A 22,793-nucleotide genomic window follows, 5' to 3' on the forward strand; every position below is an offset into this window, starting at 1 on the left:
GCTATTAGTCTCTTTACATGATAGACTTCCCTGTTTAAATGATAAAACAACTAAATCAATGCAAAGTATTAGACTGGTAGATCAGAGCCATCCCTGATAACCCTTTCTTAACTGTTAAGTGTAGGGAAGTAGTTAGCTCAGCAGAAAACATTTGGGCATGCATCTTCGACTGGTACTAAAACAAAGACAGACATAATTGAAGGTCTCATCAGGAAAACAGCAATTCTATATAACAATAGTTAAATTACTGATAAGATAGAGTGATGTTATATTTGTTAGCACAGTGGAAAACCGAGACTAAGTTAGGAAAACTGAAGTTATTAAAGAAGGAGTAGTCAATTTAATTCTTTAAATGGAGCAGGCCTTTCAAAACCATGGATTGTCCCATGGAGGGAGTTGAGAAAGATTTGTAATGATTCCCTGTTCTCCTAAGGGTTTAAAGCTCAGAGCTCAGAAGTAGAAGGCATTTCGTTCCCAAACAACAATAAAAACAAACCATATAATTATTGTTTAAGAAAAGCATTTCATTCAAAATTTTCACCTTGTGCTTTATAGGAACAACAATCCAAGGGGAAAACTAACATGAAAGCAAAGTGCTGATTGGTTGACAAGCAGATTCTGGATAATGCATTTCCAAGGGGATTACTGTTACTGACAGTTAACTGCCAGGCTTTGTTTAAACTTTAAAGCTGATTAGTTAAGGCATTGCCTGAAAAGTGAATTCGCAAATGGCTGTCACCTACTTTGTTGAGTTGGAACAGACAGTGCATGAACATATTACTATCTGCAAAGAACAGGGCTCCATGTATTAACATGTAATTTCCAGTACATACAGGTGTACCACCATATAATCCCAATGGACAGTCTAGATCAGTCACCAGTGCAATTCATCAAACACCCAGGGTTACGCAGCAAATGGACCTGTCCAACTGCAGAATCATATACAATAATTCTGTGACACAAACAACAGCTTGTGTTGTGAAAATCCAAAGGGGCATGTTTGATATGATCCTCCAGTCTCTGGGGTATACAACCTACATACCTGCATCACAACAGCACTGTAAGTCTTATACCATATTAATCATTTACATAATGGGTAACATGTCCTTTTGGGTTGACAGCAGTATTTGTATTGCAACTGGATTGGAGCAGCGTGAAACATCTAGCTTCATTTGTTGCTCAAACGTTTGAGATACCGGACACTTCTAGGTTAAAAGTTAGACTAGGGGGGATCCAAGATGGCGGCGACCCAGCAAGACTGAGTCCACAGTGCTCTACCCAAAACTTGGGAAAAGTGGGCTATCCACCCCCACCACACTCACTAAACCATTTATAATAGTTGTTAACCTTAAATAGTTACCTATTAGTACATTTAAATAGTCTAATACTAGCTGGAAAATGAGTAAAGGGAAGGGAACAGGCGGCTCTAAGAAAACAGGGACCCCTCCCCCACCCTCTCCCTCTTCATCTGCAACAAAGGTGTCTTCAGCTACTTCAGGAGAGTTACCAATGAAGATGAGCTTTGAGGAGATGTTTGCCAGGTGGGAGGCGAAGATTGATGCTTTTATCGATGAGTCTCGGCAGAGCAGAGAAGCACTATCAGCCGAGCTGCAGAAGCAGGGCAGAGACATTCAGGAATAGGAGTGCCGAGTCAGAGAGGTGGAGTCGAAGGCCGCAGCCTCAGAGACTGGGATAAAATCAACGGCCGACCACATCCGTTTTCTCGAGAATCGAGTCCAGAACCTAGAAAACCACATTGATGACCTCGAAAATCAATGTCGTAGAAAAAATATTCGGTTGTTGGGCCTGCCCGAGCAGGAAGAGGGAGGTCAGCTGACAGCATTCTTAGAGCATTGGCTGCCACAACTTTTAAATCTGCATAATGGATCAGGCCAGGTAAGGGTAGAATGGGCCTACCGGGTCACAGTACGTGGGCCCGGCTCAACCTAGCGCCCACGCCCGGCCCTGTTCCAGCTGCAGAGCTATAGGGAGAGGCAGATGCTCCTGGAAGCCTCAAGAAATCTGGGAAAAGATCCCCAAGCGATGACCCACAAAGGATCCAGGATCATGCTGTTCCAGGACTTTTCCCCAGCTTTGGTCCAAAAGAGGAAGGCATTCGATGAGGCGAAGAAGCGTTTAAGGGACTTAAATATTCAGTACTCCTTACGATATCCAGCGACGCTACGCCTTAGCCACGAAGGATCCATATATAACTTCGGATCACCGGAGAAGGCTAAGGAATTCTTGGACTCTCTTAAATAAACTGTAAGAGATTGTGGACGCTGGTCTGCCTTTCCCATTATTTTGGTTTACATCCCTTCATCTTTTCTCATCTTTCCCCCTATGTGTGTATGTATATATATATATATGTTGGGGCGTTTGGTTAATGTTGATGGGGAGAGGTGGTTACCTTATTCTATTTTACTTCTGTTTTTAGGAGCGAGGTTGTTTTTCTTTCCCCTGTTATTTTGTGGTATTATATTTAAGTATTACATGTTGAGATTGTAGTCTTATAGTTATATATGGTATTAATATTCCCAAATATATTTAGATGTGGGTGTGGGTGGGGGTGGGGTGTTCACTGTTAACTCTAGCTTTATATTATATTTGAATTCTCCTCATTTTATTGAGGAACACCTGGGTCAAGGGTGGGGCACTGGTTGGAAGAGGGTAAGATGGACTGTGGGAGAGGAAGTGACGCTCCCTGGGAACAAGGGAGAAAATCTCCAATTCGGAATGTTTTATATTTTTTATACTTAGAAAGAGTTTTTTGTTATATTGTTTTGAGTGTATCAGAGAGTCTTTACTTTTGTAAATCTTGTATGCTCCATGCTCGGGATGTTCTAGATAGGGTTTCCCCTCCCGAGGGGTCTCGGATCTGTCCAGATGATTATGGCTGAACAGTCGGTTAAGTGGTGCACCTGGAATGTCAGGGGGAGTAATTCGCCAGTTAAAAGGAAGAAAATATTATCAAATCTTAAGAAGGAGAGAGTTGATATAGCTCTCCTACAGGAGACACACCTGTCGGATAAAGAACACTTAAAATTACGACAGGGCGGATTTGATCAGGCCTTTTTTTCCTCTTTTAATTCAAAAAGCAGGGGAGTGGTTATCCTTGTCCGGAAGAACTTCCCTTTGAAAATTCTAAATCAGATAAAAGACGAATCTGGACGATATATTTTGATTAAAGCCCTCATAAATGGAGAGGAATATGGGATCTTAAATGTATACTGCCCCCCGGCACACCCCTTTAAATTCATAACGGAAGCTTTTTCAAAACTGATGGCCTTTGGTGCCCGTCATACAATTATAGGGGGAGACTTTAATTGTATTATGGATCCGGAAATAGACAGGATTCCCAAGAGTGCCGCTGGAGTATCTCCCAGATCTAGACAACTGGCGGACCTGAATAAAGAATTAGGATTGGTAGATGTATGGAGATGTCTCCATCCACAGGGTAGAGATTTTTCTTTCTACTCTAATCCACATAAATGTCACACAAGAATTGATATGTTTTTTGCCCCATCGATTTTTCTAAACTCTATAGCAACCTGTAAAATAGGTATTATAGCAATCTCTGACCATGCCGCTGTATACATGGAAACTAAGGTAAAGAACAATGGGACATCCGCTCGGCATTGGCGTATGGACCCCTTCCTGATAAAAGATAGCAAATTTTTAAAGTACTTCTCCCAAGAATTTAAAACTTTTTTAGAAATTAATACTGGTACGGCTAGCAATCCGTCAATGATGTGGGAGACCATCAAAGCTTATGCACGAGGTTTGATCATCTCCTATTCAGCGACCCAGAGGAAAATGAAGGGAGAGCAACAGCGTCTGCTCGAAGCTCGCCTAAAAGCAGCCGAAACAGCATAAGCTGATAGACCTTCTATCACAAAATTGCAGAGGATTACAGCTCTTGGGACAGCTTTAAACACCGCGCTTACTCAAACGGCTAAAAGGGAAATATTATTTGCGAAACAAAGATTATATGAATATGGCGACAAACCGGGTAGATACTTAGCATTTCTTGCAAAGAAAAAGAAAGCCCCTCAAACTATTCCGACAATCAAGGAAAGTACAGGTACCCTGACTCATGATCATAAAAAGATCAATGCGACCTTTAAAGAATTTTATTCTGAACTATATAGATCGCAGGATTGTGAAGATAGGATTAGGAGGATGCAGTCATTTTTTAAAAATTTGACCTTCCCGGGCCTGACTCCGGAACAGGTGTCGGCCCTAAATACCCCTTTAACAGTCCAAGAAATACTTGAGGCAATTAGGCAACTTCAGAGCGGAAAAGCACCGGGCCCGGATGGTTTTCAAGCTGAATTCTATAAAGAATTTACAGGAATATTGGTTGACCCACTTATGGATATGTATAATTTTGCGCATAGTCAGGTCTGTCTCCCGCCCACGCTGAAAGAAGCAAATATTTCTCTTATCCTCAAAAAAGGAAAAGACCCAGAAGATTGGTCTGTAAGATGCACAATATCCTTACTAAATGTAGACTTTAAAATTCTCTCAAAAATGTTAGCACTAAGACTAGAAAGGGTACTGCCATATATTATAAAGGAGGACCAGACGGGATTTATTAAGGGCCGCAGATCATCCAATAATATCAGAAGGGTCTTGAATATGATCCAAGCCTGTCATCAGGGAAAGATACCAGGAGTAGTAATTTCATTGGATGCGGAAAAGGCATTTGATAGGGTTGAATGGTCATATTTATTTTACACATTGGAAAGGTTTGGCGTTGGACAGGTGTTTACCAAATGGGTTTCAACATTGTATAATGACCCCAAAGCAGCTGTTATTACTAATGGGTTAAGATCGGATGGCTTCAGTGTGGGTAGGGGCTGCCGTCAAGGATGTCCTCTCTCACCATTGTTGTTTACACTGATAATCGAACCATTAGCAGAAACCATCCGGACTGATCCTAATATAACGGCCCCGAGGATTGGTACAGGTAAACACAAAATTACCCTCTATGCAGATGACGTTCTCTTATTCCTCAGTAATCCTTTAATGTCAGTGCCTCGTCTAATTCAAGTTATTAATACATTTAGTGCATTCTCAGGCTATAAAATTAATTTTTCAAAATCGGAAGCCATGCCAATGGGTGGTCTGGCTATGATACCCCACTTAATGGACGGATCCCCTTTTCCCTTTCGTTGGTCCCTGGAGGGCTTCTTATATTTAGGTATTTTTATCACGCCAGTATTTGATCGGCTGTATAGGGCTAATTTTGTACAATTAATGGAAAGGATAAGGCAGGACCTCCAGCGATGGAGAGACCTTCCGATTTCCTGGCTAGGGAGAATAGCATTAATTAAAATGAATGTTCTGCCCCGTCTCTTATATCCTATGAGAATGCTCCCGCTGATGCTGCCAAGACTAGCCCTACGTAAATTATATGGCTGGTTGGGCTCCTTTATTTGGAACCATAGACGGCCCCTTATTAAGCTGAAGAAGCTACAGCTTCCACAGGCAAGGGGAGGACTGGACTTCCCAGACTTTAGGAAATATCAGTTAAGCTCCCTACTAAGTTACATAGCTGATTGGGTTTCATCTGATCCACAATCAATTTGGCTGGATATCGAAGCCTCCCAAGTAAAATACCCACTTATTAACCTTTTATTTTCAGATAAGAGGAAAATCATTACAGACCACTGTAAAAATCCCATAATATTAAACACAATTAAGGCCTGGAATATAATGCGGCAAAATGAGGGTAAGTCACATAAAACATCCCCCCATGCACCAATAGTAGGCACATGGGGATTCCAACCGGGGATTACAGATGCCACCTTTAAACTCTGGAGATCCAGGGGCATCTCATGCTTAGGGGACCTATTTACAGATGGGATCCTGATGTCCTTTGAGCAGCTGCGTCTGAAATTCGGAATACCTAATGGGGATCTCTTTCGATACTTCCAAGTTCGAGATTATATACAGAGGAAGACTACATTAATAGATAGTCTTTATAAATCAGACAGAGAACGTAATGTCTTACGACCAGTGGGGGCATCCTCCATTAGTACTATATACCATTTGCTACATGATGGAGTCTCAGGAGACATGGATGACCTGCTTAAAACATGGGAGCAGGACTTGGGGCTAGAAATCTCTGAGGATATGTGGAATGACATTTGGGAAAATGCTAGAAGAATTGCTATCTGTAACAGAACTCAGGCTATCCAACTAAAGATACTTCATAGGGCCCATATAGCTCCGGCTCGACTGGCAAAATTTAAGGCAGGAGCATCTCCAATGTGTCCTAAATGCAAAATAGAGGTGGGTACTCTTGTACATCGTCTGTGGACTTGTCAGAAAATCCGCAGATACTGGACTAAAGTGGCAAATACCCTGACAGAAATTTTAGGAACGGAAATTAGGGTGGACCCTGTATCTCCTTTTGGGCTTTTCGAACCTCTCATCTCTGGATATGCATGGGAAGAGACTATTTTCTATTCTCTCTTTCAGTGCAAGGAAAAATATTTTGGTGAACTGGGTGGCTGAGGGCCCCCCTGGACTTTCAAATTGGCACAGATTAATTATGGAATATATCCCCCTTGACTTCCTCACAAATATGGTGCACCGAAAGACTGAATTATTTTATAAAATATGGCAGCCCTTTTTGAATTATATAAATGCAGATATTTCGGCTATCCTAACAAGGGCTTTTATTTAGTGAAGATTTCAGACCGGGCTGCTCCGGGGCCCCTTGGGAGAGGAATCCTGCGCGAATACGGGTTTTATTATATTTGATGTTTATACATTCCGAGCATGTAAGAGACTTAGGTATACACTCTGGTTAGTTATAGGTTAGATTAGTAGAAAGTTGAGGTTTTTTTTCTTTTTCTTTTCGTTTCTTTTTTTGTTTTCTTTCTTTCTCTTTTCTTTGTTAAATTATGACTATTGTATATATGATTTAATTGTACATCAATGTTTGTATTTGAGAGTTTTGTTTATTTTTGTAAATTTGCAAAAATGTTAAATTTCAATAAAAATATCTACAAAAAAAAAAGTTAGACTAGGTACTTTTCAGGACCAACATTAACCACATTAAAGCCTTTTGTAAGTTTGCATCTGATACCAAGAGGAATGATTTGATCAGGCCCGCCATTATCCCATAGGATGGCTTTCATACATCACGAGCAGGATGCTGATAACAAGCTAAAACAACAGCTTCCTACCATAGGAACAAACAATGTGGTATATGTATTTCAATGTCAGCTTGATGTAGATCCGACATTCCAAAGACTGAAATACTGTATCATAAGTTACACTCATTCAACTATTTACAACAAGATACCGATCACCCCCAACCAGCCTGTGCTTGAAAATTCAGGAGCGTCTAAGAGTAGACGTGAACCTGCAATGAGACACTATTTGCTAGATAACCCTGAACATGAGAGTAATTGTGCTATACACAAAGCAGGTTGGTCAGTTGAGCTCACAGTGCAGTGTACTGTGCTTAGTAGAAGCTACATAGGATAACATACTCTTGCAGACAGAGAGAACCTGTACACACTGGTCCTGCTTCACTAACAGAATTGGTCATGGCCATTTGCTAGTTTATTTCTCATGGGAATTACAGTCAAAGTGACTGCTTTAAAAATTAAAGCAAGCCTGGCTGTTAACTGTCAATCAGCATTCCTCAGCTAATCAGAATCCATTTGCCAAACGATCAGCATCCAAATTTTATGCAGTACATATGTTGGTTTTCCCCTTGGATTAATATCCTTGTGAAATGTTCTGATGAGTGCAAAACAAAAACTTTAATAAATGTGACTATTATCAGCAATTTTCAAATTCTGACTGCCAAATGACCATGACACATTTTAAAATGTATTATGGTTTAAATAATTTTACAAACACGACATGCTTAATTCACTTGACTTTCAATGTTTAAGAAAATTAATAATTTTAAGAGTGAATTATAATTAAGGCTCCTCTAACATCTTCTGTTCCTATTTTAACTGATGGATGGCTCCAATGAAGGAATGGGATAGAGACCAGGAATTCAACAGACAACTTCCCTCCTCTGCGCTGAATTGTTAGATCTCAGGTGAGGCAATATTGGAAAGACTGAAAGTTGCCTCAGTATTCCATTGGAAAGAAATGGGCAAACTATGCTAATACACAACTCAGTGACTCCTGTCATTAAGGACAGCAACCATGAGTGCGGCTAGGATTTGTAATATCACCCTCAATCTCCTTTAATTGAAAATTGCTGATTCTTCAGCTTCTTAACGACTAAAGAGCACACATGGAATATTTTATGGACTAGATATTTCATGATCTATTGCTATCTGTGATTTTAGAAATGCCAGCAAGTGAAAACAATTGACAAATGCTTAAGTGACTGAGGGACACACTACATGTTTCAATTTACTATAAACTACCATGTCCCTTGTGTTTCTACTTAGATCGACTCAGAGTTCCCTCAAATCTTAGATTTTAATCAGTGTTATGCATTCGAAAGTAGATCAATTTTGATCACTTACTGATTGAAAATTGATTCATAATGAGGGCAGAAAAAATGGCTTTAATATTAGAAAAAACGCAAGATCTATTAAACTTTTGGATCTATTTGAATGGATTTCAACAGAATAGATTCTCTAAAAGGGTGCCACACAATCAAATCCAGGCTTCTTGACAGAAAAAGGAGAATACAGTAACTTTCTCATCAATGGGATTTTGAAAGGCTTTTGATGAGATAGGTTGATGGCAAATGTGGTGTGGGAATACGTAAGTAGATGGTAAACTGGCCAAAAAATAAGACAGCAAAAAGGAAGGGTAAATGGTGCTGTGCCCTTGGAGAGTCAGTGCAAATACAAATGGGCTGAAGGGCTTCCAATTTCCGATAATAATTGAGATTCTCATTTATGACACACTCAGTTTAGATCCACGTGTGAAGAACAGCCATTTGAGGAGATTGACGTCTTCAAAATATACTTCAGTGACAATCAAAAGGTGTGGAAGTGGAGAGCCAAGTGTGGAGCTTCAACCAAACTGGGCTGGGCAAGGAGTGCATGGCAGTTGTTTATCCATGCCCAAGTCTTGTTACAACCCCCAATGCTTTCAAAGAAAAAAGGGAAAGGAATTATCACTTTTATTGTACATGGTAAATAATTATTCATTTGATCATCATCTCCGGAGATAGTTAAGCATGAGTAGCATTCACTGCATAATTATAAAAATTACTTATTTGCCTATAATAACTCTGCTTTTGAATCCACAAAAACATTAATAGATTTACTTAGCACCGGGGTGAAGTAAACGTACGTCTAAATGTTTAAATGAGAGCAGTGTGGTGTACCTGGTCCTGCAGGGCATGGTTCTTTTCCTGTAGCTGATTCAAAATGGCCACCTCACCCTTGCCATCTTGGATTTTAGCAACAAGCTCTTGCCGCTCAGTTTCAAGCTGCACCATGCTGTCCTTGCTCTTCTGCAGCAGAGCCTCCAGGTTCTGGATCTTCTGGTCTTTATCCCCGATTTGGCGCAGCACCTGTTCCAAATCATTCTAAAGTGGCAGAAGTTACTCGTACTGTCAACCTTTGGCAGAGTTTAAACCAAAAACAGCACCACAAGATATCAAGCATTGTTGTTTCTATCTGTTAATTGTGACTCAAATCACTGCATATCCCATAAAAACTCAAAGCTCTCTTCAATATTTTTAATGCTCATGTTTAGTGTCTCTCTTACATAGTGTCCAGCTAATCCAGTTTCTTCAAATCAGCAGGCATAGCGTGAGCATACAAAACTAGGAGCAGGAATAGGAATTGGCCATTCTCCACCATTAGATCATGGCTGCTATGTTTGCTTTTGTTCCTAATACCACATACCCATTGCTCCCTTGATTACCTTCTATGCCCTTGCTGACCAAGAATCTACCAACCACTGACTTTGAATCCTAAAGTTCCATAACTCTCAGAGAAACAATTTCTCCTCATCTCTTTCCCAAAAGGGTGACCTCCTAATTTGTTCCAGACTGACTCACAAGAGGAAAGAGCTTTTCGATGTCCACCTTGTCAAGACCATTCTGGATCTTATACCCTTCAAAAATGTCACCCTTCACTCAACTGAGCTCTAGAACTTCTGAAGTATAGCGCACTGTAATGTAGAAGATATAGCAGCCAATCTGCACTCAGCAAGATCCCGCGAACTATGGTAATCCATTGTAAGATGTCGCGTTGGTCAAGGAATAAACACTGACAAGCACACAAGGAATACCTCCTACGTTTTCCTCGAAGTAGTGCCATGGGATATTTCATACTCAGCTGAGAAAGCAACCACAGACTCTGCTTAACATCACCTCTGAAAGACAGTACCCCTCGTCAGAATGCATAGCACCCTCAATATTGCACTGAAGTGTCAAGCCTTGATCTCATGTTATCATTTACAATGCACTGTAGGAAGTCACCGTGGTTTCTTGGGCAGAACCTATCAAACCCCAAACTGGAACAAGGGCAAGCAGATACAAACAAACACCACCACCTACAAGTCCCCCACAACTATAAATCACTGCCCGTTAGCTGCCACTGGATCAAAGTCCTCGAACCCTCTAACTGAACTGTGGATGTACCTACAGCACGTGGACTGCAGTGGGTCAAGGCAGCAGCTCATCACCACTTTCTCAAGATGAATGAGAGGTGGGGAACAAGTGACATTATGATACAAGTGACTTTGCCTGTGGCAATGGTACTGGAAGTTTAAAGTTCAAATTGAACTGCACCAACATCCTATTCCCCCGTTCTAAATAACTCAAGCTAGCTGCTCAATACAATACCTGTGTTTCCCTCAGCTGGGATGTAGTATTCTGCTGACCAGTCTGTAAATCCTGGTGCTGCTGTCTTAGTTTGTCCAATTGATGCTGTACTTCAGTCGTAGCAGCTGCACTTTCCTTCACCTGAATCAAATACAAAATGTAAAAAAAAAAGCAACGTTTAGGACAGTAACCTTCAAAAAAAAAGTAAAAACATGAACATTTGCACGTGCATCTGTGTGTGAGAGAGACAGCGCGAGAGAGAGGGCTCGCGCTAGGGGAAGCAGTGTGAGCGCAAGAGAGAACGAGTGCGTCACCACATACTGGAGCAAGTAATCGGTGTCCTCAATTTCCTCAGAAACCACTAAAGCTAGGAGCTGTAAAAGATCAGCAAGACCACATTTACTTTAGTTTTAGGCCCTCTTTCTCTCATGTCTTGCCATTGCTTATTCTCTTTCTGCACCTCCTCCCATGGAAACAGGTATCTGTATTTCCAAATTTCTTTGACCATCAAATGAGGACGGCTTGATCGACATTACAATCCTCCCCATTGGTTAACATATTGGAGAAACCAGTCGGCTGCGTTGACACATGGGTTGCTGTACCTCTTACATGATACAAGCATCTACAAAGGACAGGAACAGGTCACCACAAGTGCAGCATTAAAACTTGGCGGAAACCAAATAACTTTTGAAATATAACCAGGACTAAACTTTATTTAAAACAAAAGAGACCAGATTGGTACCACATGTTATTTCACAGAAGCACCACCAATAGGCGATAAACGAGAGCAGGACTGACCACAGCTGTCAACAATAGGGAACAAAAGAAACTTGGGCAGAAGGACTCTGACTATCACAGAATGGACAGTTGGAGAAGGATTATGGCTTTCAAATTCTGCTGTTGAATATTTCCCCATGAACATTGTAGCATTTGGAAAGTAATCATATTGACTAAAGGAAAAAAGAACTAGTGTACAATTTGTCTAAATGTTGCATACTTGCATTTGGCTTTCTAAAAGGACCAAGGTAATGCTGCATCACAACAGAAGTGAACTATTTTGTCACTCAAGTTAAACATACTTCAAATACACTAATAACTTAAAGCACCTGATCAAATCTAGCAACGGGCAGATGATTGTGAAGAGGAGAAAGCAGTAAAGATGCCACAGAGACACACTTTTGAGTCCAGGAATCGTTTTGTAGTCCAACACAGTAGCTACTTTGCATGTTGCAAAATCTCACAAAATCTGGTTTCACTAGTTCTTAAGTCCGAAAGCACTTTAAAGCTGTCACCACAGATTACTGCTTATTTGAAATGCTTAAAGTTCAAGAAATGAATACATCACTTACTGAACAGTAGGATAAAGATTTGCAAACTGGTTATTTTTAATCTCCCTGAAGTATGCAAATATTTTATTAATCAGGATATTGACTAATAAATCACTTCATTTGGTTTTGGTGACTAATATAGTGACCTAATACCAAAGTGAGCAGTCTTGCTCTTCTTCATTTAGAGCAAAGGGACATTTATCTTCATCCGAGGGACAAACAGGCCTTTGGTTTAACATTTCATCTGATAAATGACACCCGAGAAGACAGCATTCTCTCAGCAGTATGGCTGAGAATAAGTTCACAACGTTCACTTGAGCCTTTTGTCTGCACCTTGAAATCTTGATCTCTTTACTTTGCAGAGAATGGCCGGACTGGAACTTACAGAGAAAAGGAGGGGCAAGGCCTGGATTGGTTAAAGAATAAAAATATTAAACTTGGGATGTTTTTGGATCCAGAACAAACATAAATAGAGGTGAATGTGGGTACCATTTATGGAGATGATGTAGGGACAGATACTGAGTCAGAAATTAAACTTTAGACATGAAGACAAGCTCCATACTCTTGCTAAAGACTTAGACTCAGATGTACAGCATGGAAAGAGACCCTTCGGTCCAGCCCATCCATGCTGACCAGATATCCCAACCCAATCTAGTCCCACCTACCAGCACCCGGCCCATATCCCTTCAAACCCTTTCTATTCATATACCCATCCAAATGCCTCTTAAATGTTGCAATTGTACCAGCCTCCACCACTTCCTCTGGCAACTCATTCCATACACATACCACCCTGTGAGAAAAAGTTGCCCTGTAGGTCTCTTTTATATCTTTCCCGTCTCACCCTAAACCTATGCCCTCTAGTTCTGGACTCCCCCACCCCAGGGAAAAGACTTGGCCTATTTATCCTATCCATGACCCTCATGATTTTCTAAACCTCGATAAGGTCACCCCTCAGCCTTCGACGCTCCAGGGAAAACAGCCCCAGCCTGTTCAACCTCTCCCTATAGCTCAAATCCTCAACTCTGGCAACATCCTTGCAAATCTTTTCCGAACCCTTTCAAGTTTTACAGCATCTTTCGATAGGAAGGAGACCAGAATTGCACGTAATATTCCAACAGTGGTCTAACCAATGCCCTGTATAGCCTCAACATGACCTCCCAACTCCTGTACTCAATACTCTGACCAATAAACGAAAGAACACCAAACACCTTCTTCACTATCCTGTCTACTAGCGCCTCCACTTTCAAAGAACTATGAACCTGCATTCCAAGGTCTCTTTGTTCAGCAACACTCCCCATAACCTTACCATTAAGATGTATAAGTTCTGCTAAGATTTGCTTTCCCAAAATGCAGCACCTCACATTTATCTGAATTAAACTCCATTTGCCACTTCTCAGCCCATTGGCCCATCTGATCAAGATCCCATTGTAATCTGAGGTAACCTTCTTTGCTGTCCACTACACCTCCAATTTTGGTGTCATCTGCAAACTTACTAACCATACCTCTTATGCTCACATCCAACTTAATTCCCTTTCTGTTGGCAATCTCAGGCTATCAATAAATTGAATGTTATAAATTGCTCATTACCAAAGAGAGTGCATGAGCTATGATGCACTTAGTGCGGATGAGCAAAATAGATTGCTGTACTTGTAGAGTTAAGGAGAGCAGGAGTCAACTACAGCACACAACTCACGCACAGTCCTCACCTGTTCCTCAGCACGGGAGAGCTTCAGCTGCAGGTCAGCCACTTGCTGCTCCTTATCCTTCAGCTTCTCGCCAGACAACTGCCTCTGCTCCTTCAGCCGGCCCTGTACCTCACCGAGCTGCCGCTCAGTCTCCAGAAGCTTCGCGTGGAGCTATCATCAAGACAAGATTGATGAACATCTCGAAAGCTGTGCAGAGACTTGCAGCCATCCAGCCACAGAGGTCTGTACTCCTTACATCGTTAAATATTCACCATAAATCTTTTAGAAAACAGACTCAAGTTTTCACTTTGGCATCTTTGGTGAAACAGTTACGAAAAGCATGACTTTGTAAAGTAATTTGCATATCACCAAATGTAAAATCTTTCTCATAGCAGTGTAATTGAGCACAGCTATCAAATTTAATTTCAACGAGTATTCTTTGATATATTAAAAGGACATCAACGTGGAGCTAAATCTTGCTTTCTTTCACTAAGTGTCAATTTTGTCAAGTTGCATTGGAGGCTCTCTCTCCACAAGGCACAACAGGTTCTCTCAACGCCTGCCCCAAATTCACCTCATTAACTATCAACCCCACCGGAGGGCACCCGTCTAGTCTGATGCTAGCTTAATTCAAATAACTGGTGGCTCCAGAAGAACTCACCACTGCTAGGATATCCCCGGACTGACCAGAATCCCTGGCACCAGTGCCATCTTCAAACATTCATGATGCACCCAACCAAGCACCATCAGTCCAGAGGCACCCTGCATGCCTCATTTGCCCCTGACGTTGTAGATAAGGGGAAACTGGAGCCCCACTCTTTTGAACAGGCACCTGGAAGGCTGAATGGACAAGATGGGGCAGAAGGACATCCTCTTTCCCCCAAATGGGCTATCAGACCCTGCCAGCCTGGCCCCACATTACTTTCCAGGTCATTGCAGCCTGGAGGAATGCACAGCAACAAAGGAAGATGGTCATGACCTTCTTTGGTCAGTGAGGTTAAGTGCCATAAAGCCTCTTTATGTGAAGTAGAATATGATTTGGAACCACATTGCGTCATTCCCAAAAGTAAGAGCCATCACAGAATGCTGCTTACCTGAACAGTTACTCTGGATTGAAGGGCTCCTTCAATGATGGAGCTAACACTGATGGAATGAAGGGTGTAGTGGAAACCTAGCAGGATCTTAAATTCATTGCTTCCAGCTGGACCATTGCTGTTCTGTACTCACAATAATGGTGGCTGACACTGCCTTTCCAACATTTGGGAACTTCTGGGATGACATTTAAAGCAAAGGCACTCCTCCATCTATTAGAAAAGCTTCAGTACCACTCAAGTGGAACACTTCCTGCTCAATTTTTGTTTTCTTTAGTGGGGAATCAACTAAAAGGGGACAACATTTTAAAATTAGAGGTAACCCATTCAGAAGTGGAATGAGAAGGACTTTTCACAGGATGTTAATTAATACGTACTGCAGCAGCCTACCAACACTCCTTCAACACAACCTTCAAAACATACTACCTCTAACATCCAGAAGGATAAGGACAGCAGATACCACCAGCTTCAAGTTCCCCTCCCAGACACTCAGCATCCTGACTTGGAACATCATCACCGTTCCTTCAGTGTCACTGGGCGAAAATCCTGGAACTCCCTCCACAGCAGCACTGTGTTCTCTGATACCACACAGACTGCAATGGTTAGAGTGGCAGATCACCCACCAGCCTCTCAAGGCTAGTTACAGATGGAGAATAAATGCTGACATTGCCAGCGATCCTCTGAAGTATTGCCAACACAAAACAGGCCATGTGCCCCAACTGGTCAACACTTTTCCATACAAAGAGCTGGAATAATTCTCTCATACAGGTTGCTGGAGACAACTGGAGTTTTCAACAATAAGGACTGATAAATTATTAGGTGTAGATATCAAAGGATAGGGAGATAAAGGATAAATCAGCCACAAAGTAACTGAATGTTGCAGCAAGTTTGAGGACTGAAGGATGCACAAACATTCCAAAATGCCCTTATTGTGAAACAAACATTCTACCCCTCTGTCTAAAATCAAAGTGGGTCAATGCAGCACTTGAAACCTCTCAATTCCCTGCCACTGGACAGTATAGCCTCACCTGATTCAGCTCATTCTGCAGCTGGACCTTTTGCTGCTCCTTCTCTTCCCGCTGCTGCTGTGTCTGTTTGAACTCAGCTCGAAGCTGGTGGTACTTGGCCTCGACCTCCGACAGCTCTCCCCTCAGTTTCTGGCTCGTCTCCCCAGTCTGACCCAATTCAGTGTGCGCTCTTTGCATCAGTGACTCGGCAGTAGACAGCTTTGCTTGGAGCTGCTTGCAATCGAGCTCCCTCTCCTGTAAGCTGGTCTCCAAACTCTTCTTACTTAAAGACGCCTCATTCAGACGATCGTGCAGTTGCTGGAACTCAACTTCTTTCTTGGATAGATTTTCCGAAAGTTTCTGAAATAATGTGGTTATAAATTGTCATTGTATCGCAATCACTGATTGTCATGGTCTGCACAATATTATGAGAATGATAGTGTTGATTGTACTACTTGAGTAGTAATCTAAACCAGTTTAAATCCTGCCTGAAAGGGGCCACAGTGAGAGTGATTCTGCAATTGGACCTGCAATCCAGAATTCAGAACCAAGGGTACAAATCCCATAATGGGAGGGATACATTTAAATTCAATTAAGTAAACCTGGAATGAGAATATATCTGGAAGGTCAAACATTAAATTACTGGATTGTCACCTTCAGGGAAGCAGATCTAAGCAACCTAATCATGTACAAGTGATATGTGATACACTCTAAATAGAAATCTCCCAGCCAGCCATTCAGATGTAACAAAGATGATGATCTTACAGAATAAATGCTACCTGGCTAGACAAGCCTGCATTCTTGAATGAAGAAAAGAGCAGTTTTAAAGCTTGAATGCCATTTAGCTTAGTTTAGACATAAAAGATTGGTGAGAGTTTAAAAAAAAAGAGACAACACGGCTGCAAGACCAGCCAAACACAAAAACAAAGGTTCATGAATGCACCTTAAGCAAGAGATTCTGCTACTCTTACTGAATCCACGTGAACGCTAACGTGACCCTCTGAACTGGGCACACCACTCCATCAAACCACTGGAGTTCATAATGGCTCACCACAACTTTCTCAAGGACAAAGGGCAAGAATTGCAAACCCCCAGAAAGTGGATAAAAATCAGATTTATGCTGAAGACAAACTGAAATTTTAATAATTAATTAATAAGTCTTGGTCAAATATGTCACCTGATTTGTTTACTAAAACTTGCGAGGTGAATTGTACTTTCAGAATTACATGTAAGATTTTGTAAATTTTTGTTAGAAATAGAATCAGTCTGAATACTGGGATACAGACAGCCTCACACAGGGCAAGATGAGAGACAAACTATCCAGGTCTTTTTCAAAATATAACTTCAGTTGCATCATACTGTCAACTTTTGATACAAATTCTGTGTGATACGATCTTATTCTCCACAACCACCTGAAGGAGCAGCACTCCAAAAGGTAGTGCTTCCAAATAAACCTGTTGGACTATAACCTGGTGTTGTGTGATTTCTAACTTTTTTAAAGCAGTTAGACGCTGCTATTTTCTGGGTCTGAAGATTGTTAAGGTGCAAAGATGGCCGAGAGTAGAACAATGTGCTCTTCCTGTCAGATGTGGGAGTTTAGGGAGAATTTCCATATTACTGACGATTAAGTCTGCAGTAAGTGTGTTTGGTTGCGAATCCTGTCGGATCACATGGATTGTTTGGAGCAGCAGTTAGAGGCAATGAAGACTTGACAGTAGCTAGGGAGTGTGATGGATGGCAGTTATAGGAAGGGAGAAAAACCACAGATACAGTCAGGTAGGCGGGGTTACCTCCAGGAAAGATAGGAGAGGGAGGCAGGTAGTGCAGGAATCGCCTGTGGCTATCCCCATCTCAAACAAGTATGCTGTTTTGGAAAATGTAGTAGGTGATGGACTGTCAGGAGAAGGTAGCACAAACAGCCAACTTTCTGCTATCAAGACTAGCTCTGATGTAACAAGGGGTACGTCAGATTCCAAGCAATCCATTGTGACAGGGGACTCTCTAGTTAAGGCACACACAGACGTTTCTGGCTGCGAGAAATCAGAATGGTGTGTTGCTTCCCTGGTACCTGGATCAAGGAGATCTCTGAGACAATGCAGAATATTCTCAAAGGGGAAGAGGGACCAGCAGGAAATTATTGTACACATTTGAATTAAGGACATAGGAAGGGAAAAGGATGAGATTCTGAAGAGAGAATACGGGAAGTTAGGCAGGAATTTAAAAAAGGAGGCCCTCGAGGGTAGTAATATCTGGATCACTCCCAGTGATACAAGAGAGTAAGGGTAGGAATAAGAGAATAAAGCAGATGAGTGCATGGCTGAGAAGCTGGAGCAGGGGCGAAGGGTTCACATTTTTGGATCACTGGAACCTCTTCTGGGGTGGAAGTGACCTGTACAAGGAGGATGGATTGCACCTCAATTGGAAGGGGACTAATATACTGACAAGGAGATCCGCGAGAGCTGCTCAGGAGGATTTAAACTAGTAAGGAGGGGGGTGCGACCCTGGGAAATAGTGAGAAAAGAGATCAATCTGAGACTTGTACAGTTGGGAAAAAGAAGCAAGTCAAACAGTCAGGGCAGGCAGGAACAAAGCAGAGAACAAGGTAGGACTCATAAATTACACTGCACTTATTTCAATGCATGGGGCCTAACAGGGAAGGCAGATGAACTCAGGGCATGGTTAGGAACATGGGACTGGGATATCATAGCAATTCCAGAAACATGGCTCAGGGATGGACAGGACTGGCAGCTTAATGTTCCAGGATACAAATGCTATGAGGAGGATAGAAAGGGGGGCAAGAGAGGAGGGGAGTGGGGTTTTTGATCAGGGACAATATTACGGCTGTACTGAGGGAGGATATTCCTGGGAGTACGTCCAGTGGAGTTATCTCGTGGAACTGAGAAACAAGAAAGGGGTGATCACCTTTTTGGGATTGTATTATAGACCCCCCCCCCCCCCCATCCCCCGCAATACTCGGCGAGAAATTGAGAAACAAATTTGTATGGAGATCTCTCTTACCTTAAGAATAATAGGGTGGTTATGGTAGAGGATTTTAATTTTCTAAACATAAACTGGGACAGCCATAGTGTTAAGGGTTTAGATGGAAAGGAATTTGTCAAGTGTGTACAAGAAGATTCAGTACGTGGATATACCTATTAGAGAAGATGCAAAACCTTACCTACTCTTGGGAAATAAGGCAGGGCAGGTGACTGAGGTGCCAGTGGAGGAGCACTTTGGGATAACAACCATAATTCTATTAGCTTTAAAGTACTGGTGGAAAAGGATAGACCAGATCTAAAAAGTTGAATTTGTAAATTGGAGAAAGGCTAATTTTAGCGCTATTAGCAAAGAAGGTGATTGGAGGCGCATGTTTGCAGGTAAAGGGATGACTGGAAAATGTGAAGCTTTCAAAAGATGAGATAACTGGAATCCAGAAACAGTATATTCCTGCGAGGGTGAAATGCTGGATGATGACAGAAATTGAGGTTTGGTCAAGAAAAAGAAGGAAGCAGATGACAAGTAGACAGTAGAAATTTAATGAATCCTCAACAGTACAAAGGCATTAGAAGTATACTTAAGGGGGAAATCAGGACAGCAATTTGGGGACATGAGATAGCTTTGGCAAATAGGCTTACAGAGAATCCAAAGGGATTTTATAAATACATTAAAGGACAACAGGGTAACTAGGAACAGAATAGGACCCCTCAAAGATCAGCAAGGCACCTATTTCTGGAACCGCAGGAAATAGGGGAAATACTGAGTATTTTGCATCAGTATTTACTGTGGAAGAGGATATGGAAGATATAGAATGTGGGGATATCAATGGTGACATCTTGAAAAATGTCCATATTGGAGGTGGTGACACTGAATGTTTTGAAATGTTTAAAGGTGGATAAATTCCCAGAACCTGATCAAGTGTACCCTAGAATTCTATGGAAACCTAGCAAAGTGATACCTGGCCCCTTGCTAAGATATTTGTATCATCAATAGTCACAGGCGAGATGCCAGAAGACTGGGCAAGTTGCTGGAGGGAATCCTGAGAAACAGGATTTCCATGTATTTGGAAAGGCAAGGACTGATTAGAGATAGTCAACATGGCTTCCTGCATGGGAAATCATGTCTCACTAACTTGATTGAGTGTTTTGAACTAACAAAGAGGATTGATGAGGGCAAAGTGGTGGACATGATCTGTATGACTTCAGTCAGCAGTTCAAAAAGGTTCCTCAAAGTAGGTTGGTTAGCAAGGTTCGATCACACTGAAAAGAGGGAGAATTAGACATTTGGATACAGAACTTACTCAAAGACATGAGACAGAAGGTGATGGAGGGTTGCCTTTCAGACTGGCAGCCTGTGACCAGTGGTGTGCCATAAGGTTCATTGCTGGGTCCACTGCTTTTTGTAATTTGTATCTCTGATTTGGATATGAACATAGGAGGTACAGTTAATAAGTTTGCAAATGACACTAAAATTGGAGGTGAAATAGAAGGTGAAGAATGCTATCTTAGTGTACAACAGAATCTTGATCAGATGGGCCAATGGGTCGAGGAGTGACAGATGGAGTTTAATTTAGGTAATTCTGAGGTGCTGCATTTTGTGAAGGCAAATCAGGGCAGCACTTATACACTTAATGGTAAAGTCCTGGAGAGTGTTGCTGAACAAAGAGACCTTGGAGTGCAGGTTCATAGCTCCTTGAAAGTGGAGTCACAGACAGATAGGATAGTGAAGGCGGCGCTTCATATGTTTTCCTTTATTGGTCATAGGAATGAGTACAGGAGTTGGGAGGTCATGTTGCAGCTGTACAGGATACTGGTTGGGCCACTTTTGGAATACTGCATGCAATTCTGGTCTCCCTCCTATAGGAAGAATGCTGTAAAACTTGAAAGGGTTCAGAAAAGATTTACAAGGATGTTGCCAGAGTTGGAGGATTTGATCTGTATGGAAAGGTTGAATAGGCTGGGGCTGTTTTACCTGGAGACATCGGGGGCTAAGGGATGTCTTGATAGAGGTTTAAAATCATGAGGGACATGGCTCGGGTAAATAGACAAGGTATTTTCCTGGGGTGGGGGAATCCAAAACTGGAGGGCATAGGTTTAGGGTGACAGAAGAAAATTTAAAAAGGGAATGAAAGAGCAACTTTTTTCACGGAGAGGGTGGCAAGTGTATGCAATGAACTGCCAGAGGAAGTGGTGGAGGCTAGTACAATTGCAACATTGAAAAGGCATCTGGATGGGTAGATGACTAGGAAGGGTTTGGAGGGATGTGGGCCAAGTGCTGGCAAACTGGAGTAAATTAGTTGGGATGTCTGGTCGGCATGGATGAGTTGGATGGAAGGGTCGGTTTCCTTGCTGTACATCTCCATGACTCTTGTTACAACCCTCTCAGCCACTGCAAACAATTTCTCCCCAACTCCCAAAACCATTCATGATTTTGAACGTATCAACATTGCAACTTCTAAACATCCCCCTGCAGTAAAGGGAACAATTGCACCTTCTCCAGTCTCTCCAAATAACTCAAGTCCTCCTCATCCTTGATACTATTCTGGTAAATCTCCTTGACATCCTCTCTAACTTTAACTGCTGTAAACCGTGATGCCTAAAATGAAGGATAGAACTGGAAGCAACCTTGGAACACTGTCCAGGAGTCTTTATTTACAGAGATACGTTTTACAAACAGCACCTCCTAACTTGACAATCAACATTTATCTTTTCCAACTTATACTGCTTTTTCAATATTCTCCTACTTTTAGGAATATATTGAATTCTCAATTAATTTCCACCACCTATATACAATTATTCTCATTCTTTATGATGTGGCACTTATATTTGAACAGATTGAACCCTGCCCTTATCTTTCATCTATCACTGATGCCCTATTTGGAGACTGAAGAAGCATCTCTACCATTACTTACTCAAAAACAAGGATTTGATGAATAATATGTTTTTAATATGATGAGAACAAAATCTCAAGCATGCAGCTCTGCACAAGATATCACAATTTACTCAGTAAGGACTCTTGGCTTCCAACACAAGGCACTTCCCTCACCTGGTTCTTCTTTCTCATTTCCTCACTCTCTTGCCGGACCCTCTGCAGCTCCTCGCAGTGTGTCGTGTTCTCCTGCTGCTTTCTGGCCAGTTCTGCGCTCAGCTCAGTTATAGATGCCTTGAAGCAAAAAAAAACCAAGACTGACGACGCAGATTTGCAGAAGTTACTTTGTAAAATACACAGGGAACAAATAAACAAATGCAATGCTGTGCAAAAAGGTGGAACTGAACAAAACTCAGACACCTGCATTCCCCCTTTAAAACTCGGTTGTTCAGCTGACACACTGAAGTATTTTCAGAGACAAGAGCTGAAAGTAAGAACAAGAGGAGCCCATTCTGCACCTTGACTCTGTTGAGCTATTCAACTGGATCATGGGTGACCTGCCCCTCAACTCCATGCTTCCATAAGACTTACCCAACTAACTCTTCAATCACAGATGTGACATTTGTAATTTTCACACAGCTGGAAGAGATTTTTTTGGAGGGGGGTGGGGGGTGAATAGTTTGATTTTCACTGCTCTGTTTGTGCGTCATGATATCACAACCAAATCACCAGGTTCTTATTTTAACATTATGCTCCCTTGTTCTAAAATTGTAATTTTTCTATAAATCAGTCATTCATTCATTCATGGGCAAGACCAGCTTTGTAACTGATGTTCAGATAATGGGCAGCCTTCTTGTGTTGCTACATTTCAGGGAGATCCACGATGTTTTCAGAGAAGGAGTACAAGAATTTTGACCCAGTGATACTAAAGGATAAAGTGAGTTATGATATAGAACATAGTTCCAAATCAGTGGTTTGCAGAAGAACGTACAGGGCTTGTTAGGTCCAATCTTGATCCTACGTGATTTTGTTAAGTC

General features: G+C 41.7%; 1 protein-coding gene across 4 annotated transcripts in view; it reads right to left on the minus strand.

Moving 5' to 3' along the window:
* eea1 (early endosome antigen 1) overlaps positions 1-22,793 on the minus strand; it is a 112,738-nt gene that overhangs the window by 44,757 nt on the left and 45,188 nt on the right. For all 4 annotated transcript variants that reach the window (XM_060843024.1, XM_060843023.1, XM_060843022.1 and 1 more), the window contains 5 exons: positions 21,934-22,050; positions 15,913-16,251; positions 13,815-13,964; positions 10,802-10,921; positions 9,332-9,535 (listed from right to left, as the gene is read on the minus strand). In XM_060843024.1, coding sequence (XP_060699007.1) covers positions 9,332-9,535; positions 10,802-10,921; positions 13,815-13,964; positions 15,913-16,251; positions 21,934-22,050 — 930 coding nt within the window. The remainder of the gene's footprint in view (positions 1-9,331; positions 9,536-10,801; positions 10,922-13,814; positions 13,965-15,912; positions 16,252-21,933; positions 22,051-22,793) is intronic.

The sequence above is a fragment of the Hemiscyllium ocellatum genome, chromosome 23 (genome assembly GCF_020745735.1).
Source record: "Hemiscyllium ocellatum isolate sHemOce1 chromosome 23, sHemOce1.pat.X.cur, whole genome shotgun sequence".
Lineage (NCBI taxonomy): Eukaryota > Metazoa > Chordata > Chondrichthyes > Orectolobiformes > Hemiscylliidae > Hemiscyllium > Hemiscyllium ocellatum.